The 27,874-nt window shown below is 39.6% G+C and overlaps 1 protein-coding gene across 2 annotated transcripts; it reads left to right on the forward strand.

Annotated features, from left to right (window-relative positions):
* Positions 1-9,487: 9,487 nt before the first annotated feature.
* EHF (ETS homologous factor) lies at positions 9,488-27,500 on the forward strand. Of its 2 annotated transcripts, XM_009982000.2 has the most exons (9): positions 9,488-9,496; positions 13,912-14,011; positions 17,674-17,919; positions 18,228-18,287; positions 20,667-20,735; positions 20,826-20,894; positions 23,892-23,951; positions 26,355-26,550; positions 27,401-27,500. In XM_009982000.2, exons 1-9 carry the CDS (start codon positions 9,488-9,490, stop codon positions 27,498-27,500), a joined length of 909 nt encoding a protein of 302 aa, XP_009980302.2. The 2 variants fall into 2 exon arrangements, with proteins under 2 accessions (XP_009980302.2, XP_009980303.1); XM_009982001.2 differs by lacking the exons at positions 9,488-9,496; positions 20,826-20,894.
* Positions 27,501-27,874: the final 374 nt, after the last annotated feature.

Genomic DNA, 27,874 nt, shown 5'->3' on the forward strand with positions numbered 1-27,874 from the left:
TAAGACTTTAAAAGAACTTCCTTCTTTAAAGTCTCAAATGATTAAATGTTTTTGGATGATAGTCAAATTGTAGTCAATCCAGTAAATTTTTCTTAGTCTGCCTCTAGCCACTCCTGATATGCATACACTCACACGAAGATACTGCACTAAGCACATGCACATCACTTCTCTCCTGCACAGTCTTTCTTGCTTTGCTTTTTAAAATAGGAATTCAGTGAATTTGTCCCAATGTCAACAAATTTTGTTTGATAATCCGAATAACTTTTTCATTTAACCCTTTAAAATGCAAAGTTTTTTGGTTTTTGTATTTGATAGGTATGTGTCTTTTGTTAGTATGTATAAATGAGCGACTGGCATTGTTCAGCAGCAAGCAAGGGGCCGCTCATGCCAAGAGCCCTAGCCTGAGCTCTCTGTGGCTTCCATATCTGCCAAGTGCCACAGTAGTTTCTCTTGCAAGAAAATGTGCATGGCCTGAGAACTGGTGTGCCCAGGGCTGCCCTTTCTCAAACCCCAGACTATTAGCAGTAGGCCTGCACCAGCCAGGCTGTTCTACGCTAGCACTGACATAATGAAGGGATGCAGAGACTCAAAGGTGTTAGCATAATCAGTGCTAATATACATGCGAAAAGCTAACAGGGCTTTGAGTCATTTAGAACCAAGGTATCAGACTGCCTTATGCTATGACACATCCTCAATATTAAAAATCTTATGGTGGTTTAATCATTAAAGATAAAAAGAAAAGAAGGGAAAACTCCCTAGCACCTGAAAAATAACAGTTATAACATCTTTGTTATAACAACTCTAATCTTACCTCTACTCAACACTATGGAAGGTGATAGGCTACTGAAAATAATTTGGACATTCCTCATTGTTCTGTTCAGAGTTCTCCACCTGTGGAGGTTTTTCAAGGAAAAAATGTATAAATAGCTGTTACAGTGTCTCTGCTAACACGGTCTTCCTAGAACAATGTTAAAGTTGGTGTAATTCACATTTTAATAAACCTCCTTTTGAAGAAAATAGTTGTTTGAAATAGTACAGGAGTATTTTTATTTGTTTTTTTTTGGTGGAATCTGTTTGGTATCTTGAGGACCAAGTGAGATACATAGCTGTGAAAAGGAGCAAAAAGAACTGAGGGAAGTGGGCTTTTTCCCTTGTTTCTGCTCCAACTTCCATCCTAAAGTCCAGCCACAAATTCTGCAGTTGCTGTAAGACCTGGCACTCTTACATCGCAGGTAGGTAATTGACAATAGTGTTTTTGTCATTTTTTCTAGTTACAAGCTTATGGTGGTGTTTGAAAGAAGCTTCCTTGGCCAGGTCAGCCAGACTGACTAGAAGGCAAAAAAATGAGAAAGAGAGGGGAAAAAAACCCACAGAAATTAAAAAAAAGATAAAGAAATAAGGAGGAAGAGAAGGAATAGCAGCCGTCAGTGAAAGAGAAGGAACAGAATTGCAGACTCCACATCCCAGGTGGCGTTTGAGACAGTCAAATCTGGTAGTTCGAAGAGGCTGCATTTCAGAATTACTTTGGTGAGGCTCGGCAGAGGGTATCCTCGTGACCATATGCACAACAGTCAGGCAAGTTTATTGCTTCTAGAGCAGCTGCTCTGTAGTGACATTGCTGTCTGTTTGCAGTAATATCTTAGTTTGGTATTTGACATTTTTTGATTTTATAAACAATTCTACATAACAGGCTGAGTTACACTTTTGTTACTTGGACAACTTGAGTACAGGTTTCTATATGTCAGTTGATTAGGATGGGGATTCTCTCTCTGTTGCCAGGGAACTTGCTTTTTAAAATTCCTTTCTTTCATTGTGATTAAAAACCAAACCAAACCAAACCAAACAAAAACAAAAAAAAAAGAAAAAAAAGAAAAAAAAAGAAAAAAAAAGAAAAAAAAAAAAGAAAAAAAAGAGAAAAAAGAAAAATAGAAAAAAGAAAAAGTGCTTTTAAATAGTCACAGTTCCACAGAACAGCAATGTTTAATTTCAGCCAGCTCTACTCAGGAATTTCTAGCTCATTTTCAGAATCATACATAGGTTAAGGGCAGCTTTTTTGATTTAATATTTGAAGTGTATCATAGAATCATAGAATGGCATAGGCTGGAAGGTACCTTGGAGATCATCTGTCATGGGCAGGGACGCCTCTCAGCTACATCAGGCTACTCAAGGTTCTTTCCAACTTGGCCTTGAATACCTCCAGAGAGGGGGCATCCACATCTTCTCTGGGCAATTTATTCCAAAGTCTTACCACCCTCGTACTGAAGAATTTCTTCCTAAGATCTAATCTAAATCTATTCTCCTTCAACTTAAATCCATTTCCCCTTGTCCTATCAGTGGACACTCTTTTAAAATGTCCCTCCTCAGCCTTCCTGTAAGTTCCCTTCAGGTATTGGAAGGCAGCTATTAAGTCCCCCCGAAGTCTTCTCTTTTCAAGGCTGAACAATCCCAGCTCCCGCAACCTGTCCTCGTAGCAGAGGTGCTCCAGCCTCTGGATCATCTTTGTGGCCCTCCTCTGAACTTGCTCCAACAGAACTATGTCTCTTTTATGGTGGGGACATCAGAACTGGACGCAGTATTCGAGGTGGGGTCTCACAAGAGCAGAGTAGAGGGGGAGAATCACCTCTCTTGACCTGCTGACCATGCTTCTCTTGATGCATCCCAGGATGCGGTTGGCCTTCTGGGCTGCATGAGCACACTGCCGGCTCATCTTGAGCTTCTCATCTATAAACACCCCCAAATCCTTCTTTTCAGGGCTACTCTCAACCCACTCTGTGCCCAGTTTGTATTTGTGCCTAGGATTGGCCCAACCCAGGTGAAAGGCCTTGTGTTTTGCCTTGTTGAAGCTCATGCAGTTAGCACTGGCCCATTTCTCAAGCCTATCAAGGTCCCTCTGTATGGCATCTCTTCCCTCAAGTGAGTCCATGGCATCACACAGCTTGATGTCATCGGCAAACTTACTGAGGGTGCACTCAATGCCGTCATCCATGTCGCTGACAAAGATGTTGAACAACACTGGACCCAGAACAGACCCCTGAGGGACACTGCTTGACACTGGTCTCCATGTAGACATTACGCCATTGACCACAACCCTTTGAGTGCGACCATCCAGCCAGTTCTTTATCCACCGAGTGGTCCATCTGTCAAAGCCGTGTCTCACCATTTTAGAGACAAGGACGTCATGTGGGACAGTGTCAAACGCCTTGCACAAGTCCAGGAAAACAACATCTGTTGCTTTACCCACATCAACCAGTGCTGTAGCTTTGTCGTAGAAGGCCACTAAATTAGTCAGGCATGACTTGCTCTTAGTGAAGCCATGTTGGCTGTCACCAGCCACTTGGTTATTTTTTATGTACCTTAGTACAGCTACCAGGAGAATCTGTTCCGTGATTTTACCTGGCACAGAGGTAAGGCTGACTGGTCTGTAGTTTCCCGGGTTGTCCTTGGTCCCTTTTTTAAAGATAGGGGTTATGTTCGCCCTTTTCCGATCTGTAAGAACCTCACCAGACTGCCAGGACCTCTCAAATATGACAGCTAGTGGCCTAGCAACTTCAGCCGCCAGTTCCTTCAGGACCCGTGGATGTATCTCATCAGGTCCCATGGACTTATGCACCTTCAGGTTCTCTAGGTGTAGATTTAATTGTTAGGCTAACTTAATATCCAAACCTCTACCAGGCACATAATATCCATGATGCATAGAAGAATCTTGGTTTTAGTCTAACAGTCTCTTTTTTATAGAAAATTCTTTCCCTTGTTTAATATCTTCTCTTTACCCTCAAAAAACCTACACCAACCTTTTTCATCTGCATGTTGAAATTTTTGTTGGAGACATGATGCAATTGATAGCAAAGGAGTTTGAGCTGGCATGTATTAGTTGGACTGACTTTTCCATTGACTTGTTATATGACTTAAGCAAATCATTTCAGCTCCTTGTCTCAATTTTCCTATTTGTAATAAGGAGTTAATATTAGTTCCTTCCTTCATTTCTGTACTTTTTGCTATTTACTGTCTTCACTATCTGTTTGCACTCCTCCTTTTTTGCTCTATGGTTGTCAGTGTTTCAAGAGTTCTTCCATCACCATAGATGCTATTGCAGTAGATGAGCCTCGCAGGCTTAATTTTCAGAAGAACCTAAAAGTAGCCCGATTCCCAGCTGAGTACCTACTTCTCATGGACTTAATTTTATTTATTCATTTAAAATAGTGAATTAAGGGTTGGAGTGCGTGTAGGTTCATATAAGAAAGCAGACTCTCTCAGTGCTTGAGTTTTTCTTTATCTCTCAAGAAAGTTGCTTTACTGTTTACATTTAATTTGTCACTTTTTCCTGCTAATTTTCAAATCACTGTATCTCGGATGATTTTTCTTTACGTATTTTGTATAACACCTTTCCTGACTTAAGTCTTAGAACAGTGTGTTACTTTGACCTGTTGAGGTTTCAGTTGATGGAAAAGTACGGCATTTAGCTCTCCTCTGACACTAGGCTATTCTGTAGCAAAGGGCTATTTATGAAACAGGAGTTCACATAAGAATCAAAAGAATACATTTGTACAAAACTCAATGCAAAAGCTCGGTCGTCAAACCGGCCCAGGCTGCTGAGGCAGATGCCTGGATTTGCTCTTTTGTTTATATTCCAACAAATCAAAGCTGACCTGTGTTGTTATCGGAGTAGAGCAGCAGGTGCAAAAAAATAACTCAGCTGCCAACTCAAACGAAAGAGTAAGACTAATACCCTCTGGGAGGTATTGAGAAGATAACAGAGAGCCATGCCAGCAACTGAATTAACGGCTCTATTTACGGTGGGTTTTGTTTAATAACCTGCTCCTAACACTGACACATAAATACTCCATTGTATTGTTTAACGCAACCACTGGAGAAATCAATGGAAACAGGATGGGCAGCTCTCACTGTGCCAGGTGAGAACGAGCAACACCATGAAAGTGCTGCGCCCCTAACCACAGGCAGGAGAGAGGAGGAAGCTGTTTCTGGATTTTACAAAAGTGGGCACACTGTTTCCCACAGCTCCTTGCCTTACTTACAGAAGCTGGTTGCAGAACAGGGAAATTTCATTCTCATTTTCTGATGAGAAAAAGAAAAAAAGAGTGTGATCAGATTGTGATTAGTCAGGTAGTGGGTAGTAGTAAGGTATAAAGACTGCTATTGACTGGCTTAGTCTGCAAGCAAGTTACCTAGTTTAGGATAAAATGCTTTATGCTCAACTTCCAGCTTCCCCATCCTAGCTAATTTGGGCTGTGTCCCTCGTGTTCAATAAAGAAACACAATTAGTTTGTAGACTGAAAGAACCAATTAATGTAAAAAATACTCATCCCCCAAGACACTTTCCTGGTTTTGGTCTCCATCCCATGTTTCTTATTCTATTTAGTTCTCACTCAGAAACCAGCCCCAAAGAGGAAACCTGCAGTTTCGAAGCGAATGTCCTTTATTTAAAAAAAAAAAAAATAGAATTTACAGAAATTAAAGAGAAAAATAGGATCTTTTTATTTTAGAAGTAGGCAAATTAGTGATTGTTACTGTTGAAAATCAGACTAGTCCCATAACAAAAGAGAAGTGCTGATGGTGATAGTGGTTAAAATAAACTTCTTCATTAAATATTGGCTGCTGCAGCAGCATATGTCAAAGTCTCTCCATCTGAGTAGCTGTTATATCAGAAACCCTTCACCACCTAAGAAGAGCTAAACTTCACTAATAACTGAACAGTCACACAGTCTACCTTAGCAGTATGAAAAGCAGTTCCCTCAATATGTCGATAGTTTTTAATGCAATGCAAAGAGAAGTTGTCGTTGAAGGTAGAGGGAAGTGGTTGGGGAACCAGAGCCAAGGGAAAAGGAGAAGATGTTAGAACATGATGGTAATATTTTGTTAGCTAATGAGGTTATTGCCTAATTATAGACATGTGACTTGTTAAGTTACAGGGGCATCTAGAGTGCTTTTTGGCCATTTGTATATTTAGTGTATTGTAAGCAAAAGAAAGGTGTTTAGCAAAAGGAGATTAGGGAGATGAGCTGGCTCCTCGTTAGAGGAAGGATGTACCAGAGAGATAGGAAAGACATGAAAGGAGGTGTGGAGCTTGTTCCATGAGATGTGGTATTAAGTGCTGAAAGAAGAGCAAAGGCAGTTTTTCCTTTTTTTTTTTTCAAAACTCTGTATCCCAGAAGCTAGACTGAATCTATAGCAAATAACTTCTAAATATTCAGGAAAAATGGCTGACAAATTATCATGAGATGTTTGAGGCAGTGCAGACAGCAATGAAAGGAGTGTCACATGCCCATCAAAGCCATGTTTTGCAGCACTAATTCCAAAGAATAAATAAAAAAAAGGCTGTTTTTTAGGCAATTTTAATCAAATCTTATCTGCTTGTTCCAAACATTCTAAGGATATGCTAATGTAAAAATGACATGAACATTAATCACAAGAAATAAAACCTTTTCTGGACTTGCTTTTGTGATTTGCAATTGCTCTGTGACTAGCAATTCCACTAATAATATACAGATCTGTGCACAGATCTTCTGTAAGAGGAGAATGAGCTTTTTGACATCAAAACAAATGAAGTTTTCTTCATATTCAAAAATCAGTGGCTGGGCAAGAAGAGGCACACCTAGCATGTGATGTGGGCATGGATCCTGAACATTGGATCCTTGTTAAGCGACAGGTTCTGGTTCACTCTTTCCTTTGCTCAGGTAAAGCACTATGGATAAAATTTGCAGAAGTACCAACCTTTGACAGTTAGCAGTCAGACACATCTATGCCTTGAGGACTGTTCACAGTTGGCCTTCTATTTGCTTCTGATTTAGAAAAACAAACAAACAAAATCTCTTTTGAAATTCTCCCTTTTATTTTCATTATACTAATGAGTACCATGAAAATTGAAGTCAGTTCATATGAAGATTCTTGATTGCGGAAAAAAGGGTCAGACAAAACACAACCCATGAGACTTTGCATATCATCAAGTATATTTTCTTTTTTTTTTTTTTTTTGCATTCATGAAGTGAACTTTGTTCTTTCTCAAAAAGGAAACTGAACTATGGTTCTTGTCTTTAAATTACATCATTAAAAGAGAGATAAGAACCAAACCCAAACCCTGGAGCGGAGGGATAGCTCAGATACAGATCTAGATCCTAACTTTTCTACCCAAGTTTCTCTTTAGTTAAAATAGATATGAAAGATTTTGAAGCATCTATGTGAACATGTTAAAACAACCACCACATATCTCCTACAAAAGTTGCCTTGTAGTGCATCATGGAAATCAGATCTTTAGCAATAAAAGACTCCGATCAAGCTGTATTTGATTTTGTTTATCATGATCCTATCTGTAATGTAGGTAAATGTTAAATGCTCCTTTTCTATTAGTCTTCCTTTTTCTGGTCTTTCCATTTACCTTCATGTATACATTTAATATACAAAGTTCAAAGAAAACAAAAGAATAAACCAAACTCTTCCTTTCCAAAGCCCACAACAATAAATGATCAAGGTTTCAATGTAGTCTCTGAAAGCTCACCAAGAGTCAGTCTTGCACAGGCAAAGGTTCATATGCATATGAACCACAGCTGTATACACCAAAAATACAGAAGCATAGGAATGTGCATTTCAGAGAGGTGTAGAAGGGAAAAAGTTTGGCCACAAACCAGAATCCTGAATACAAAGAGTTTTGGACATTATTTAGAAAATTTTCTTATAAAAATAATTCCTTGAACTTCATACTCACAATTTGATTCAGTAAGTACATTTTGTTACTGTGGCCGAAAGGTACATATGATGGACTAAAAATGAAGCGCATCAAACACTCAGTATGTTACACAACAAATATTGAGTGTGATCATAGTGCTTTTTCATATGAACTTTCTTCAAAGCTTTCAAAGAGTTTGGAAAGAAATTTTTATGTCGTATGTTTGCAAATGATGAGTCTTGAGATTATTATCAGTCAGTCTAAGCTGCACAGGTTGTCATCTGAATAGTACCTTGCAGGTCATAGAAAAGTGGTTCTAAGCTGAGCTTTTTGTTGTGAAGTGAATCACTGCTGGGAATCAGTATGCAAAAGAGTTGTTTCTTTTGAGGCTTTTCTCTGCTCTTCAGGCGCTAAACCAAAGGGATGGAAACAAGGAAGTGTGTGATGGTTACATGTGGATCTACACGGCCAGAAGAGCTCCTAACACACTGCAGCAGATAAGGTTATATCTGAAAGTGAGCTGTGTCAGGGATGATATCTTATCTGGAAGTTTGGCACAGACACCAAGGATGAATCTGAGACTTTTGCAAAATATACAGATGGAGATCATAGGGCAATCTTAGGATCAGACTTAACTGTATGTATAGGACAACTGGCTCAGAATAAGACCCTGGAGCCCTGACAGTAATACACATTAATGAGAGGAAAAATAAAAACTCAAAAGACCCAAAGCCCACGGTAACATGCAAACAAGCTCTCAACATTCATATACTCAGTTTGTGCCTGCCCTTATTGCCACTGGAGATGCAAAATACATGGTTGGAATGCAAAGCAGCTAATTGATCACATACATTAAAACTACAATGCATTTATGTTTCTGAAGTAACCATATCTGTAAAGCAGGTCCACCTGCTTTGTTGTACATGTCCTTTGTTTCTGGTGTCTTGAAAGCTCAGCCCACTTCGCTGTTTTTTGATTTTTTTCAAGAAAATGATTAAAATCCAGATCTGTTCCTCTGCAGCTGCAGTTATTAGTTGGTATAATTTATTTTAGATTGATGTTTAATTATTTGACTATAATCCAAGGTGCAGTAATGATTTAAAATATTTAACATACTCTGTAGATACTTGTTCCATAAACTCTAAGCCCTGAAAAGCAGGGATTGTGTCTTCACTGTGTACATAACATACTTCAAAAGAAATAGGCCCAGGTGAAATCTACATTTGAAGTTTAGCCATGATGATAAAAAGTAAAAAATGGGGATGGATCCCATAGGTAAATAAAATATAAGAGAACCACCCTTTTGGACATGCCAGGAGGAGCTGCACTGAGCTTGTCTCAGCTAGAAGTCACTCTTAGACTTTGCGTAGCTTACAAGTGAAGTCATAGTTTAATAGTTTCAGTCAGTTTTGCCTTTGACCTCTTTTTTCTTGTGTTTTGCATAGAGTACACAGCTTTAGAAACCAGAAGGCTGTAGGCCCCCTCTTTTGTAGTTAATGAGGCTTTAGTTCAGTTCAGTGTTGTAACATAAGCAACGGTATAAATCAATGTCAGAACGATCACTCTGGTTGTAGTACTTTAGGATTCACTCATTTTATCTGTACTGCTTATTCACCTTTCATACTGTGTTCAGTATATTCCTGTCATTTAGTATAAGGTGTTCTTTAGAGATTCTGGTTCAAAGAAAGGAGAAACTCATTATCTGGATGCTGAGTCATTGAGTTGAATGTGTAAATGGGGATCAGAATAATTTATTTTCAGAGCACACCTGTAGTGCAATAAAATAATTTGCATAGACTGCACTATACAATGTTCAAAGTTCAAGGATTTGTAAATATGTTTTTCTGCAATGCTGGGTTTGCTCCATGGGCAGGCCATGACTCCTTGCTCTTTCCATTACTGCCTTTTACTCAGAGTGGTAAGGTGGTCAAAGAAGACAAGAAAAACAGGACGAATGACCTCCTGTTACTGACAAATTGCTAGGTTGTGGCTCAGTCAAAACTCCCAACTCCAGTGAGAGCTTTCACTGAGAGATGCCTTTGGGGTTTGGTCTTTGAATACCACTGCATATATTGAATGTAGGTGAAAGATTTTTTTTTTTGGTGTATTCATCCCTTCTCCGAGCACTCTCTCTAGAAAGCATGTTGCTGAACACTGGTGTACGAGTATATTTGACTTTGCTCATTGACTAAAGCATTATTTGCTTCCTCTCATAGCTGTGTAATATTCTCAGTAGTGTTGTAAAATTATACGGCAAAGATGGCTCCTCTTCAGTGGAAAAGAATGAAAGTGTGTACAGGTACCTGCAATGCACACACATGGAGGCATAGGCACATATAAATACATGGGCGTATATACAGATACATTTCATGTGTTCTTTTATTTATAATGTTCCATGTCTTAGTAGAGAGACAGATCTCAAGATCTTTGTACTGTTTTCCAAAATCTCAGCTCAGCTAGAATCCCGTTTTAACATGATTTCCTGAGGAAATGAGGCTTTTGTTGTTATTTTGTGTGTTGGCTTTTGCATTTGGCCTCTAACAATCTTTGAGTCCCATCACTAATTTTAATTAAATTTGATATGGGGTAGAAGTCTCAAAGATGCGAAATTCTTACAGGATTAATGAAAACTGGCTGCCAAGTACAGGAGGAAAATCTATTAATACTCCATCTGAAAGAAAGAGGGAAGCTTGAGCTCACTTCTTTGAGACAATGAGATATTATGAATGCCCCAACCGTGGGAAAAACTTCAATCAGTGCTCACATCTTATTAGACAGTAGCGAATCCAACCACAAGACACACATTCATAGGAAACCAGGCTTCATTAGTTCCACTGTTCGCTTTGATACATGGCATATGATTAAAAGAAAACTGAACATATTACGTGTCCTTCCCCTTGAGGCTTCACACCCTTTAAACAGATTTGTCTGTACACAAGGGAGATTTGAGGATTTGGCCCTAAACTAATGGAGAGCATGTCCCCTTCCAATATCCTGACTCAAAGTCTTTCCAAGTATGAGATGAGACAGTGTTTTAAGCATAAATCTGCCATGAACTTGTATCAAAGAAAGGCATATACAGGATGAAATGGAGAAGATCACAGTTTAGTTTTCATAGGGAAAATATTCTTAAGCAAGGTGTTATGTACTTTCAAGCAAAGGAGTGGAAGTTATGTTAGTGAGACTTTATACTCACCCTGAAAAAAGTGCTACAATGATTTCCAGTTAAGGAATACCCTTACATTAAGATAAAGGAGATCACTTGACAATTTTCAAGTCACCAAAAAAACAGTACCTTGAATAATACACAGAACTTTGGGAAAGTTTGAGTTAAAGTTACCTCTTCTTGTGATTGATGTCCTATTGCAAATTCTTCCTTCCATGCACAATTGTTCCCACAGGTGATACTGGAAATTAAGGAAGTTATTCTGGAGATAACTTAGATAGCTTTCAAAACCAGGATGTATTAATTAATTAATTTCTAAAGCTAGTTCCATGCATGTTAGCTGAAAATACGGTTAATGATGTTTAGGGATACTCTGGAGAGGAATTGTCTGCTAGACTGTGACAGGGGACGAAGATTTTAAAGGAAAAATAACTGAAATCTGAATTTAGAGAAAAGGCTGTCAGAGTGCTGCTTCTCAGATATGTAATGTTCACTGTTTTTGGTTATTGCTGGGGTACAAAAACTATGCAAGACATATGATATGGTTTATTTAACTAGCTATACCTTCAGTTGCTGAATCAAAGTGTCATAGGATCTTTTGGTTTGGATATTCGTCTGATTAGTTATGAAGAAGGAAAAATGAGAGTTTACCTGAACTGAATTTTCGGGGCAAAATTGCACAGGAGCTTGAAAACAGAAATCATTTCAGTGCATATGCACACATTTTCCCAGACACATTTTCATTTGCACAAGCATCACTCATGAAGATTATGTAGAGTTGCAAAAACTGCAGAAGTTGAAGAAGAGAAAACCACAGAAGACGGTATGTGAAATTCTGAGATGGCTTCTGAAAATATGACTTCAGATCAATAAGTTGAAATTCAATACTAAATGCATACTGTAATTTTTTTTAAAGAAGTGAATTTACCAAACTAAGTTCCTAAGAGTATTTTGCCAATCCTCAGTTTTAGAGTTTTCCCAAAATAGCTGGTATTCTACCTCACTTCTATTTAATACTGTAATAAGATCTTTATGTTTAATACTTCATTCCTTAATTTCTAAGTTTCTTAAATGATTAAAACCCAGTTAAATAAATAACTTGATTTATCATCAATCTGTACAATCTCAGAAATGTATTGACTGTCAAACATGTATTATTGCTTAAAAGTTCTTACATATCAAGTATATGAGACAAATTATATTCATGTCCAATGCTGAACATCTTTATAATCACTATAATAAATTCAAATGCTTCCTTTCTCCCTCACAATACTGAGTCACTTGGCTTTAACATGGGACTGAAAAATATCTCCTCTTCTAACTTGCATAAATTTACTGACCGATATGACAGTTATGTTTAATTTGGACAAAGTGGGACAATAGATATTTCTCTTAATTGTTAATATTTTATACCCTCACATACCTGCTATGAGAAACTGTATTCCCTTTGCTAGTGGTCACTGAGACACAAATTGACTACAATTAAGAGTAGAAATCAACTGTTAAAACATCCATGGTTTGAATTTGCAGTTCTGAACTCAGTTATACTGTAAAGCACCATTCCCTGTGATAAACTTTCGAAGGCTTTGGTTTTTTAAGCAATTACCAGTAATCTCTCCCCCCCCACCTTTAAATATATGCAGGGAGGGAGAGAGAAAGAGACTTGTAACTTTTAAAAGTTACATAATTTATTTTAAATGACAGAGGAAAATTCCAACCCAGGTCATTTTCAGGCTCTTCTTTAAAACCAAGACTGTGTTTCTATTGACTCCTTTTCTTTTACCTAAATGGTGGCTGGTATGAGCTTGTAGGAGGTCTGGCTGTGATTGCAATGGAAGTTTTCTCATTGGCCTCAGTGGGTGTACAGCCAAGACCAGCGACTTTAACTTTCACAAGTCCATTTTCTATTTCATCCTCTTTTAATTCCAAGGTGAAGTCTAGCTGTATGCACATGCCATCCTGATGTCTAATGTTTTGTTTTTACAGACTTTGTGGTTTTCAATTTAGAATATTTTTGAACATTTTGGGTTTTTTTCTGTGTATTTATATGTGTAACAATCTGAAGCTTTTATAATATTACACAAAATACTTTCCCAAACTGTTGAAGAATATCTATGGTTATAATATGTATTTTTAAACTTTGCAACTTCAAACCACTCAAGGATAATGTAAAATATCAATATCTGTAATTGGGGAATTTTATATACCTTCACTGGATTGATTAAGCATGTGATAAATATATGACATTTTTCTAAAGTATCATAAAATTATTTGTTTTTTTCAGAAGTATAAATAAAATAAAGGACAGATTTACTCATGGTATCAATGCTAAGCAGAAAGGAAAGTTTGTGTCACTTAAAAGGGAATGCTGTCTTGGGAGTGGTGTCGCTGTCTCATTTACAACATTTTCAACCATCTGATTTTTCAATGGTTTGAAATGTATTGTCTGTGATATTTGCTACTAAGAAGTGTTAATGGTCACTGCTGACACAGATCAGATAGGAAACTGAGTCAGTTGTCAAGGCATTCCCAGTAACATTACCTCCCTGTAGCATTAACGCGAGTCCTTCTGTGTGAGGAGTTTCTGAACATGGGTTTTTGTGAACTGCATAGTTTCATTTACAATTATTGAAAAGTCTTTTCTTTCTCCTAAAAAGAAAAGAAAAGAAAAAAGAAAAGTACATTTAAACAACATTTCTCTTTAAAGGAGAAAAAAAGTAAAACTGTTTAGTATTTCATTTCTCAAAGCTTGGCAGTTTGCCTGTATTACTCTGTCAGAAGCCTTGTCTTTTCATTCGGCTTCATTTCCGATTACAGATTATTTATGGATGGGCAGCTGTAGAAACTTGCTTCTTGCATATGCAAATCAATCATGGTAATGTTTATCATAAGGAGATTTTGTGGCAATGGAAAAGGGGTTGTGGCAACATGCCCTTGATTTCAGTTGTATCTTCTACAATTAGAATTGGCTTCCTCACTTCACCTTCAGTGGATTTTTTTTTCTTTTTTTCATTTACCTCTCGGACTAGACACCGCTCACTAAAAAAGCTGTTTGATTCACTTACAGATCATGATTTTGGAAGGAACTGGCAGAATGAGTATCAATTCCAGCAGCAATCTACTTCACCAGCAGCCTTCCTGGACAGATGGATATTCCACATGCAATGGTAGGAGGAATTCAACGGCTCTGAGCCATGTTTTTAGGGGGGGAAGCAGGGGGGAAGGGGCTACTGCACCTTTAAGTATGCACAGTATTATTTTTCAGTAACACTAAATTTACTGGAATTTCACTTCTGGTAAGAGAATTTTCCATTTGTTATTTTATTTGTAAAAAGCTGAACTCACAACACTAAGTTTCTGAAAGTGACCAGTTTATGGTTCATTTCCTTACTCGTTCTTCTTTAGAAAATTAATTTAGTGGTGTTAAAAAGTGCCAAAAGTTACCTCTCCTCAGTCCAGAATTCTTTCTCTCTTATCTTGACTCCTCATGCCTTCTCTGAATCCACATTCAATGCTAATCACCCCTCCAGCTTTCCAGAGGAATACTCTTTTTGCTGCTTTACTGCATTTTTCAGCTCAAATTGCTAGATAGCTTTCGAATTAGACTGGAATTAGAGCACTAGATAGCTTGTGATTTTAAAACTTTACTTTTTAAATTTTTTTTACTGTTTTCTGATCATATGGCTGTATATATAAAAGTGTTTTCATGGATATACTCTCAGTATAAAAATATAGATGTAGACATATATCTAGAGAGAGAGAGAGAGAGTTTGATATAATTTTAAAATTATTTTCATCACTTAGTTGATGGGTACACCTTAAAATCTAAACAGACCAACGCTTACTGCATTTATGCATCCAAATAACACTGCAACAAAACTCACAATGAAAGTTCCCACTCAGTGAAACTCTTGTTACGTTTTATACGTAATTTCTAAATACAGAGGGATACATAAGTGTATACTTAATAAATATGTTGACTTGTCTGTAACAGATTCATGGGGGGAAAGTCCTGGCTGAGTTTCACTTTAGACAGGATTTTGTGAATGGAAATGGTGGGGTCTGTTTTCATGTTTCCAGTGTGAAACTCCTCAGAATTCACATATGTTTTAGAGGGACAGGGTGCTGAAAACTCAGACCAGCCTCTACAGTCATTCACCACTTCACTTGCTTTTACCTAGTTACTCTTTCCTCTCACTAAAGTGTAATGGTTTTATAATAAAAGGACTGAGGGTCGAGACAAGAACAGAGGGAGCACCCACTAACCATGGTCCTGGGCAAAACAAACTCAGTTTTCTTAAAACAAAACAATTTATTAACAGTTACTTAAAAAGGGCAAAGGGAAACAAAAACTGGTTACTTGAGAGGATAAAAATAAAATTAGGCCAGATCTTAAAAACAACACCTCCCCACCCCCCTTTCCTTTTGTTCCCAGCTCTACCTCCTCCCCCAGCAGAGCAGGGGAACAGGGAATGGGGGAGTGCAGGTCAGTTCATCCATGTTGTTACTGCCGCTCCTTTCTTAAAGGAGGAGTCCTTACACCCTTTTCCGCTGCTCCAATGGATCCCCTACTCACGAGGAAAACTCCACAAACTTCTCCAGTGTGAGTCCTACCCACAGGATGCAATCCTTCCCCATTGGATTGCTCCAGTGCGGGCTTTACCACAGTCTCGGATTCTTAGGGAGTTGTGGCCACTCACTTCGGCGTGTGTTGTCCCATGGACTCTAGATGCCTCACGACCTTGTCATGCATCCGATGCTCCATTATTAACAGTTACTCATCGCGCATTCCATGCTCCATGACCTCTCGCAGGCTCAGGCATCTCTTCCCCGACGTGGTCTTCTCCATGGGCCGCGAGTGGGTTTCTGCTCTGCCAAGACCATCCTGGCTGCAGGGAGGCCACCTGCCATCTCGCCACCAGTTGCAGGGGAAACTCAGCTCCGGCTGAAACTCACCTCGTCCCGCTCCATCTTCACTGACCTGGTGTCTGTGTGGCTGTTTCTTTCAGGTCTCAGTCCTCTCCAGGTGAACTCAGCCCAGTGGGCACCCCGGAAGCGGGGTGCTCCTCAAGTTCCCCAAGCAGCTCCGTCGCTGCCATCTTGAGCACGTGGCACTCGCCCAGTGCGGGCAGCTGCCTGGCTGGGGCCAGGGAGCAAGGGCAGTGCCCTGCTCCCTTCGCCTCACTCCTGGGCAAAAGCACCTTTTCTGTTCCTTTGTCCCAACTTAAGTAGGGCAATTTGCAGAGGTGCTGATGATCGGCTCAACCCCGAGGGGGATGGGAGTCCGATCTGGTGGCACAGGGAGCAAATCCCCTCTCCTACCACCAGAACCCCCTCCCCCACATCGAACTATAAAATAAAGGCTCTTCATTTGCATTAGGAGTCTAGTGGCCTCTGAATTTCCTTTACCCTTCTGAAGTGATGGGAATACATATCAATCTGCTTTTCAGGAAATACTTGACGACTCCATCAAACATTTATTCTCTGACATGCTACACTCCATCATTTCCACACTCATTCTCCAAATCCTTCAACAGGAGGATAAGAAACTGTCCTGAAAAATCCCTAATTTACTAACACAGACCTTGTTGGCCAATATTGATAAAGAAACCTGAGTAACTGTGGGACTCTCTTGTTTTTACGTGGAAAATAGCATTGTGCATTTTATCTCAACCAAAGAAACCTGAGGTCTAGTGGGACCTGCGGGGAGATGATTTCCTAAAATATGCCAACTCTGTTGCTTGTGGTCCTCTAGCAATATCCACTGTTAGTATTTCTCACAGCTGTGCGGGTAATGTTTTCCTTGGGGAAACTGAGAACAGACACGTGTCGCATCCTAGAGTGGAGGTACTGTAGAGTTAGGCCATGTCAGTCTTTCCTCCTCCCGTATTTCAGCCACCTCTGCAGTCTCTCATTCCCTCATCCTTAAACCCTTCATGCACTAGTGAGCATTTTATCACCTGGCATCTCTGGCTGGCATACTCCGTTGTCCTGGTTTCACAAAGAATAAATTGCACTGAACCCCTTTTGCCAGCCCTTCTGTAAAGGCAGCCAAAGCAGTCCTGCCTTTGCTCTTACTGTGTATAATTATTCTATCCCCACATGCAATTTAACTGAAAGAAGTTTAAAAAACTGCCAATAAAAGAGTCAGACATCCTAAAAAGAGATTTAGGCGGCTTCTGTAATTAAAATTGAGTTTTACAACTGCATTCAGAAATCACCTTACCAGACTACAGAAATAACGTGCATTAATCAGCATGCAAGCTCTATCATGAAACTGTGGGTCATACAGATATGCTTTTACTGTGGAGCAATATGAGAGTGCCTTGGCTTTTGCTGTTCTTTGATTGAATCCCACTCATATTCAGTCCTTATTAAGTCCTTATTCAAAGAAAATTTTCACGTCACATTATGAGAATTTTGCGAGTCTTTTCCATCATTTTTTGATGCGCCAAAATTATTTTCCCACACAAGGATCAACACACCTTTTTGAAAGTACTTCTGTAAGGTATCTTCCATCACAGAATTTTTTGGGTGCTTAGCCAACGTTAATAAATTCATTCCTACATACCCGATCTGCCAAGAAAGGTGTAATGTAATAATTCTTATTTTTAAACTGGAAAACCAAGGCAAAAAAAGTAACAATACCGTCTCCAGTAATAGCTACTGACAGTAGCTAACACTACAGTAGTGTTAAGGACTGAGAAAATAATCTAGATCTGTGGACTTCCAGGTAACGCAATTTAGCTGATCTTTTAATGACTTTTCTTGTCATAAACATAATCCCGTGGTGCTAACAGAGACAGTAAATACTTATTTTCTTTTCCAGTGTCCAGCAGCTTCTATGGAACCCAGTGGCACGAAATACACCCACAGTACTGGACTAAGTTTCAAGTCTGGGAGTGGCTGCAGCATCTCCTTGATACCAACCAACTGGATGCCAACTGCATACCCTTCCAGGAGTTTGATATCAATGGGGAACATCTGTGTAGTATGAGCCTGCAGGAATTCACTCAGGCAGCTGGGACAGCGGGGCAACTGCTTTATAGCAACCTTCAGCACCTGAAATGGAATGGTAAATAGATACTAGGCAGAGACACATGTATGGTGCTCTGAATTTTGGGATCTTCAGAAGTCACTTATGTTCCCTGGAGACCTAACTGGCAGATCTCATTTCCTATGTCTGCTATACTGCTTATACCTCATTCACTGTATTGCTAAATTGCTTAGATACGACATAAGGCAGAAGTTTGAAGGACTAGAGGAACGAGTATGTTTCCTGTTCGAAAATTACCCTGCTGGCTCAGCTGTAGCAGTTGCTGCTTGGAGCAAACACCTTTGATTCTTCTGTGCTCATTGTCATACCCATATGATTTCTTGCAGGCCAGTGTGGAAGTGACATGTACCAGTCTCATAATGTCATTGTGAAGACAGAGCAAACAGGTGGGTAACAGTTGGGTAACTTGTCTTCTGATGGTGACAAAAAGCGAAAACTGTACATTCCAAGAGACAGATACCAAAAAGACATTAAATAAAACAGAAAGTGTATCATGCAGAATAAAAGAAGTAGCACAAATATCAGTCAATGTCTACTTTTTGAAGTTTCAAGTAATACCACCATATCTTAGTTTGCATGTGGCCACTTTTCTGGGAGACCTCTGCAGCATCAGTAGTCTATACTGATGTTCAGAACTTAAAGAACTTGCAGCACTCAGTGAGTGCAGCTTTGTAGAGGACTTCATTCAATATTTCATTCAGCAGATTTCAAAACAACTATTTTCACACGATACTCAGTTTGGAAAAAAAAATATTTTGTAGTGAAGTGCTGTTAATGTTTAAAACATGAGGAAATTTTAAAACAAAACAACTTCGAGGAAAAAAAGTTGCATTTGAACTTCTGTTTCAATTAGACTGAAATTCTGGTAGTGTTTTCATTTGACCAAATCTGCATTTTTCCTGTGGCAGTCTCTATTTCCAGTGTGTTCATAGCTAGATCACTTTCCTCCCAGGACTTTGTTTCACCAAGAAGGAACTTTGTCTGGGTTCTATCGTCCTCTTCAGGCATGGTTATTTTCCTGATTCCTTTGCCACAGCACCTCTGTCCATATCCAAACGCTCTCTATCCCACTAGTCCCAGTTTCTTTGTATGTGGGTGTGTTCACGAGCAACATTTTAATATTTCCTGGCAGAATGAATACAGATTCATAGCATGTGATGTCTCCGACAAATACTGCCAGTCTGTTTATTCAGCTAACTCGGAGGAGCCCAGCCTCCCAAGCCAGGGACACTCTTCACCTTCTCTTTACAGCAGGCAAGCATTGCAGTCTGCAATCACTCCTTGCCTGTGCCCATATAGTGCAGGTGATGTGCATGCAGCAGCCTTGATGCTTGCCATATAGGAAACTACAGTAATCCTTTAAGTCCTGATTTATGAGATCTATGAGATCTTGGTAGTGAGAGGTTCATCCTCCCACTAGAGATACACAATGCAGCGCAAAGTATCTCAGCTGCACATCCTGGAAATGGCAAAGCCCAGAACTGACTAATGGTTTTCCTAGCTGTGTTGAATCAGGAGTGCCGTGGTGGGGCTCTGGCCATGCTGACCATGAGCAGTGGGAGTGGGCTTAGTTTCTGCATGGGGAGAGGCAGGTGGTACAGACTAGGGAAAGGACTCCTTGTTTATCAGTGGGGACAGGGCTGGTGGTTTAGAGGGGAAGCCTGCCTTGTCCTAGTAGACCATCGCAGATGCAAAGCCATGGGTGCTGAAAAAGTCCAAACTGGGACTTTTCTCCCCATGTTTTGGCTAGATAAGGCCTATTTTCAGAGGCAACTTTAGGCAGATGATGTGTCCAAGCAAGCAAAGGGTGTGTACTATTGTAGGAACACAAGCTCTGGGTGTCCAAACACAGCTAGCACTTAGCATGCCTGTTAAATTCCTATGTCATAAGTGGTAACTCAGCCAAGCACCATGATTTAGTTGTAACTCATTTTTCTTTTTATTATTTTAATTATATTAACAGGAAAAATATTAAGTAAAACCTAGATTTGAACTTTACAACTCATCCTTTCTGACCTGGATTCAAAAGTAAAAGAGATTTTTAAGGCTTTTGACCTCAAAAATGCACTGTGAAGAGAGTAATTTCCTGATCAATGTACACATCGTAAAGACAATACTTCTGTTCTGCTTATATGGATCCATCTGACCAGAAGGTTACTAAAAATTATTCATCTTTAATCATGAACATGATTTTTATGTTAAGGATGGGGACTCAATGTGCCTGGAATAAAATGGCCCTTCATCTAGGATTAGGCTTTGATGTTTCTCACTATGTGCTTATACATGAAGCTCTGTTTCAGAGGGGACTTTCGAGTTCTTCCGTTTTAGAAATAAATACTCGTTATAAGCATCCTCCTGTTTTACTAGATATTTGAGAACACTTTCATCTCTGTGACACCAGAGCACTGTCATAATCACCAAGGGCTGTGAATTCAGAACTAAATTGGGTAGAGTTAGAGTTGATCTGGCATAACAAACCTCCTTCAAGGGCAAGAATAAATGATATATTAGCCAGGAAAAGTTAGAGCCTACTGCATTTTTTCTAAACGTCAGTGGTTTATGTAAGTATATTTGCCTGAGTATGCAAAACCCCATCCATAATTTGAGTGAAAGGAAATAATTTCATGCATAGCCCCTTCTCTTTTTAGTTCCCTTCACAGCTTTTTTTTTTTAACATTTCTTATTCCCTCAGTGCTCGATATCCACCTCTGTGCTAAAAATGTTCTTTTAGTGATCTGATTTTCCTTTTGGTTCTTTACCTTCAGATCCGTCGTTGATGGTGTCCTGGAAAGAAGAGAACTACTTATATGACAGTAGCTATGGTAGCACAGTAGGTAACTAACATCACAATATTTTGTACATTTCTGAGATGGTTTTATTGTTGTCTGAGGCTATTACTTTAAATGTCTTCTTTTAATTCCCAGAGCTATTGGAGAGTAAAACATTCTGCCGTGCTCAGATTTCCATGACGACACCTAGTCACCAGCCTCCTGGTAAGGAAGTTGTAAATATATTGTTAACTGTTTGTAACTTTTCCCGGAGCTACCAACGCATAATAATCTCTGTGGTCTTCTGTTATAGGATTGAATCTGAGCCAAGCAATATTGATTCTGACAGCTCTTCTAGCTATCGTTATTATAATAGCTTGCTTTAAAGAAATGCTTCTCTCTTCTCTTTGTCAAGACAAAGAAGATCAAATAATCTACAATCTCCAGATATCTTTTAAAGTGACTGAGTCAAAGGGGAAGACATTAGTGTCAGAGAGATGAGGCATTCCAGCCTCATTCAGATGTGGCATAGCTGGGTATGGGCAAACGAGTGCCATGTTCCTCTTTCAAAGTGGTTCTGTTTCCCTAGTGAGTCAGTAGTTCATGCTGAGTAGATTGCTAGGTGTGGGGACAGGTTTGGGGTCTGCCCGAGGGGAGCCATTGGGCAGGCACCAAGCCCTCTGCCCAACTGTACCAGCAGAAGGACTTCCTACTGAAGCCTGTCTCAGTTCACAGCAGGGCAGGCACCGTGCATCTCTTCAGCCCTCCACAGTGGTTCCACGAGGCAGAGATACCATCTGCCTGCTAAAAGGAAGAAGAAAGAGCAAACCTGTTTCCCATAGTGCTTGGCGAAAGTGCAGTCCAGGCACATGTGTTGGGGCACTCTTTGGGCCATGTCCCAGGGACAGGCACCAGAGGTGAGAAAGCAAGGCAGTGGGAAAACAAGGGAGCAGAAATGGCAGGGGAGTGAGAAAGGGGGAAGGAAAGGCAGGTTCTTCTTAGGAGGCTGTTAAGCAAATAGACCTGGGGGAAAAAGCAGTGGAAGTCATGGGAGGATGAGGCAGGAAAGAATATTGCTGTAGAGGCAGACTCACAGGCACTATCTCTGCACTGGTGGCAACCCTGTGCCTCTGCACATGGGCAGCAGTCACGGCCTCTGTGCCTGCCCATCAGTGAATCCCCCGACTTCCCAACCCAGTTGGACTTGCTAAGTGACATATAGTTTAAACTAATGCACTCATTAATAAAAAAAAAAAAGAGAGAGAGAAAACCTGATCAGAAGAAGAAAACCACCAAACGTTAAATCCCCCCAACCAAACACTCTGTTTCCTTTCTTTGCTGCCTCCACCCATTCTCAAAATCGGCTACCAGGATTTCAGAGCTCTCTGACAGGACTGGGGATCTGTCAAGATCCTGGCATGGTGTGTTTACCTGCTGACTGCTTAAGCCTAGAGCTAGGGTGGCACGCCAAGGGCACAGCCTCCTCTAAAAACTAAATTTGTATATCCCATTAAAAAATGGCTCATTCCTGAATCATATGCAAATACTATGCAACCTTTTGTTAAAAGTTTTGCAAGACAGCTTTGTTGAAACTGCATCATAACTCTTTTAATCTGTCAGGCCTCAGCCTCCTAACATGGCATGTTTGAAACCAGTCTCCACGTAGGAGCAGAGGCAGAGCAGGAGGCTGTTTACACAGCTGAAATCCAGAATAAATCACCAGCTAGGCAGAAGGCAAGAAAACTTCCAAGAATAAATCTCCAGCTAAGTGGAGCATAGCAAACATTTGCAAGTGAATCGTGGGATTTATAATGAAAAGGACTTACATAAGAGGGCAAATAAAGGACTGGGTCTTGCTGTCCTCGCTTGGAGTTCACACACAGACTTTTAGTAACATCAGAGGAATCATAATCTGAGGAAAGGCAGTGAAATAAGTCTCATTTTACTTTTACCCCCCAAGCTGAGTGAGGTTCAGGCTAGTTCCTGCTCTTTGGGAGTGGGAACACAATCTGACTCAGAGTGTGTTTGCTGCTTGGGGGGTCAAGGACAATAATTTTGTCAGGCTCAGAATAGTGGAGGTTAGCCTTATCCTTACTGACCTGTTTAGTTTATGTTTCCAGTTTGGTATGTATAAAGCAAGCGTGTGGATAGCTTTGCATCTACCTTTTCACATGCAGTTATTGAAGTTGCTTGTGCAAATCCAACAAGTTTCCATGCAAATGAATACTTCCTGTGAGTCATTTTCCCATGCAAATGCCCGGTTTCCATGAAAAGTATGGTAATTGTGCACTCATAGAAGCTGGGAAAACGTGCGTGGGACCTTAAGCTTTGCTTTATGGAATTCAGACATGAAATACACTGAAAACCAAACACAAAAGGGGATTCCTCTAAGGACTATCCCACTGATTTTGTGAGACTTAGAGCGATCAGATGAAAGCTATTCGTTAACAATGAGCAGAGCCAGGCTGCAGTGGCTGGTTTGAGGGTGGCAGGGTTGAACGTGCAGACTGTGAGGTAGGTTACAGTCATGAACAGGCGGAACTTTAACTTCATTTCTGAAGAAACACTTGTGCCAGAAACTCTATTCCTCCTGTGGCTGGCTGCAGGTGATAAAGTACCATCGATGAGAAGTGGCTTGTTTCTATGGCTCTGAGCCACGGAACAATATATGCATGTCCAGCTGCCAAAAACTCCTCCAGTGCAGCCCTGTTCCCTCACCCCACCCCCCCCAAACAACAGTGCTTTGCCAGTTCATTATGTTTTAGTCAAGTAAGTGTTCAGTGCCTTGGTACCAGTGAATACATTTCACATTAGATCATCTCTTCAGAAACAAATAAGCCCCCAAAGATACATGCTTCTGCAAAGACTAAGACATAATGGGACAATTCATGTTTCCTTTTATAGATGTGATCATCTTATTTTTCCCTCTCTCACACATAACATGAGGTGAAGCATTTGTTAATCAAATTTAGGTTTCAAAAGCCAAATGTTTACCTCTGCATCCATTCTTTATTCATCAATGGTCTCTTTGTGAAGTATACTGTTTAACATACAGTACAGAAAACAAAACTCTCCCCCTTCCTCCTCACTTAGATTGCCTTCTGAAAAGTGATTATCTTTAAAAGAGAAATTTCTTTTTGTGGTTTTATTTCTTTCAACCTGCTAGTCAATGGAAAGCCTTTAATCAAATTTACAAGTAGGCTTCATTTTCCTTCGTTGTAGATTCTTCAGATGTGAAAAAATCGCAAGATCATACACCAAAGTCCCACACCAAGAAGCACAGTAAGTCAACATCCATGTTTATAATGGTTGTTAATGCTTGTTACAAAGCAACACTAAAAGCAAATCCCCTTTGGGAAGGAAAAGGAAACATTTGGAAGCAGAGCTGGTTAGATTGTTATTGTGGTTGAATCCTCCAAGGTTCTGACTGTTTCTAGGGCTGTTTGCTTAGATTATTTTTGACTCAGTATTTTTATACTTTTTATTTTTTTTTATCAGTGAGGGCTTAAGGGGAAGCAACCAGAAATCAGTTGCCTCTGCCCTATGTTGAGCTGGGCTGGTGGACGGGAGTAAACGAATCATGAAGGAGACCCAGGATTAAATCAAGAAAGTCTGTGTGTGGGCATGACCATGCTTGTACCCTTGCCTACCAGGTGCAGCATGCACCAGAGATCTTGCTCAATGTTTCCTTGCAGAACTTCTCACGTATAGTGACATGAACAAGCACCTGATCCTCAATCCTGTCACCTTCTCCTCCTTTGATATGACAGTCGTTCTGTTTTCCTCATCTGTTTTTTCTGGTAGTTTTGATTCCACCTGACTCTGAAGACAGGTTACCATAATTGTGATTTCTGAACATGGTTCCAATAATGTACTTTACTGTGATTTTTATGCTTAAAATATCTTGTGTATGTCTTTTGCATCCTGTATAATTCTCTATTTATAATAGAAAACCTTGATACTGCTCCTTCACTGCATTTTGTAGTATTTGATTTCCTCCTGTTTCAATATGGTCTCCAGATTACCTGTCTTCCTCACTTCGCTTCTTACCTTGCTCTGTGACTTCGTGCAGCAAGAACTCCTGCACTTTTTATTTGCACACAGATATTTTGTTTCATTTTTTATGTGTATATCAAAGCTGTTAACGAAAGGATTAGATAGGAATGGTCTGAAGACAGACCTGTGAAGAACCGAGGTCACTTGTTTTGTACACCTCAGAGAAGAGAAGGCTGAGAGGTGACCTTCACTACAGTCTACAACTTCCTCAAGGAGGGCAGTGGAGGGGAAAGTGTTGATCTCCTATCTCTGGTGACCAGCAACAGGATATGAGGAAATGGAATGAAGCTACATCAGATGAAGTTCAGATTGGGTATTAGGAAAAGGTTCTTCACTGAGAGAGCGGTCAGTCACTGGAACAGGCTCCCCAGGGAACCCTGTCAGAGTTCAATGAGCAGCTGGACGAAGCTCTTAGTCATATGGTTTAGTTTTAGGTCGTGCTGCAAGGAGCAGGGAGTTGAACTTGTTGATCCTTTTGAGTCCCTTCCACCTTGAGATATTCTATGAACTCAGTCATAGCCTTGGCATATAGCAAAGGTCACCTTACCATCCTGGGCTAATCCCGTACATTTCCAGTTTCTTCATTACTGCTCTATATCATGATCTATTGAATATGTTACTGATGTCCAGATAAACTACACCCACCATGTTTTGTTGGTTCTAGAAAACAATTATAATAATAAAGAAAAGTATTGGATTAGTTGACTGAAATCTACTTCTACTCATGTTGCACTGTGTACCATTTTCTATTTACCTTTACATCTTTGACTAGCTTGTTTCCTTCTTAATTTGGTCTAAATTCTTTCGTGCTTTTGAAGTCAGACCAAAGGACTGCTATCATTCTGGCCCGCTGTGTCTGTTATTCTTCATTCATAAACCCACAACACCCATCTTGTTCGATTTATTTAATCTTTTTTCTTTTTGACCCGGCCTTTTTAGTGCCATCTCTGCAGTAACTGTGGGATGGATTTGTGTGTTACTGTTGAGCTTAGAGATCTGGTTTTGCCTTTTCTGAGATTATGGTCAAACTTTTTAATATCTTTTTCACAAGCAATTTTAGCTAGTCAGTTTTGTCCCTATTCCTCTATCCACTCTACACCTTCTTCTTTAAATTTCCCTAAGACACCTGGGACCAAATACTTACTGATACAAAATGGCATTTCACCACCTTTGCCTTCGGTCTTTTAAATGCATGGAGATTCAGTGCCCGCTTTACAGCTGTTTTGACTATTTCATGTACTGCACGATAATATCAGGTTACATGCCATACTGTAGAAGAATATCAGGAAAAATGGACAAACGAGATGAGGGGAAGATGCAACCATGTTATCTTTAGGGCAGAAGGAAGCAGTGAGTGGTTTGGACTCTGCTTCCCCTGGTTGCTGGGGCTCCTACCTGCCTGCCACAGGGCTCAGACTGCTGAAGGTTGACACTCACCTCCAACTGTCAGCAATTTTTTGCCCATATATCTCTGAGGTGGGGGTCCTGTGCTCCAGGAACTATGGCCTGTCCTTACTGGGTGGTCACCATCTGTGGATGACACATGGTAAGAACATGACATAAAAATGGCAAGCATAGCCCAGAAAGCAATTTAGACACTCCTTCCTCCTGCCTCCTTTCCTCTTTCAGACCCTCGAGGAACTCATCTTTGGGAATTTATTCGAGATATTCTTCTTAATCCTGATAAAAATCCAGGATTAATCAAATGGGAAGATCGGTCAGAAGGTGTCTTCAGATTTTTAAAATCCGAAGCTGTGGCTCAGCTCTGGGGAAAGAAGAAAAACAACAGCAGCATGACATATGAGAAACTCAGCCGGGCTATGAGGTGAGCTGAGATGTTGCTGTAGAAGAATGGAGCATGTAAAGAGATTACCCAAATGGAGAATCTGGTTGACTTTTAAAAATGAATTGTCAGCAGCTCTAGTTGCTTTCTTTGACAGCTGAGTCTCTCCCACTAATTTTGAGATTGTATTATGTTTTCCTTGTCTTTTCTTTCCCCATATTACTGTATACTATAAAATATATGATACATGTAACATACATATGTATTATATGTGCAATATACATTCTGTTGCTGACCACCCAAACAACCAATGTAGGAAGGAAACATGGCTGTAGCAAGCTGAAAGTTCACATGCTACTAAACTGGGAAGGCTTAAATGGCCCACTAATGGTCAGAGGCCTTGTTATTTTCATTCGTATTCAGAAACTAGACATACCCCTCGCCCATTATCTTAAAATAGGTTTACAAATTCTATATGAAGATTTTCGTTGCTCTTTGCTTTAACAGTTTGAATATTTTTCCCTAATTTATGAAAGCTCAAAATGTATTTTTAACTCCGTTTAAAAATTCTGAGATTCTTTCCTAGTCTGATTTCAGATTCTGGCTTATCTGGAAAATCCCCCTCATGAAATCTCATAAGTGTATGTTGTAAATACAGCAATATGCTATGACATGAAATATGGTGAATTCAAACTCAGAGATAATTAATATAAAGTAAAAAGAACATATTAATTTTTTCTTCTCAGTTATAATAATCTCAGGTATTATATATCTATATCAATAGAGCATAAAGACTCTTCAGATAGCTGAGAGATTGCCTAGTTGGCAGTGGCCTTTTAGGACTGTAGGTGAATTTAATCTTAAATTTTTTGCTATGTTTTTATTTTAACAGATACTATTATAAAAGAGAAATCTTGGAGCGAGTGGATGGTCGGAGATTAGTATATAAATTTGGAAAGAATGCCCGTGGCTGGAGAGAAAATGAGAATTAAGTATGTCAAGAAATAACATTTATAACATCTGGATGTAAATATTCAAAGACTATTTTCTTATATTTATGTACCAAACTGGGGTGAAAAAACAATTCTACTTCTGTTGGGAAGAAGGAACATTATCATTATTGGTGTTAAAATTATTTTATTTGAAGTATGTCCTGTATGGGGAAAAAATGTACACAGTTTTCTGTGATATGACATTATAGAATTATGATTATTTTTCCCTTCTTGTGAAGTTTTTCTCTTATTTTAAAATCATATAGGCATAATGTGATTTATGAGTCACACAAAGAAAGGGAAGGAGCGAAATACTAGGGCATTTAAGGAGTATGATAATCCACTTCAGAAGGCAACTAAGTGGAGGAAATAGT

Source organism: Tauraco erythrolophus, chromosome 6 (assembly GCF_009769465.1).
Source record: "Tauraco erythrolophus isolate bTauEry1 chromosome 6, bTauEry1.pri, whole genome shotgun sequence".
NCBI classification, from domain to species: domain Eukaryota; kingdom Metazoa; phylum Chordata; class Aves; order Musophagiformes; family Musophagidae; genus Tauraco; species Tauraco erythrolophus.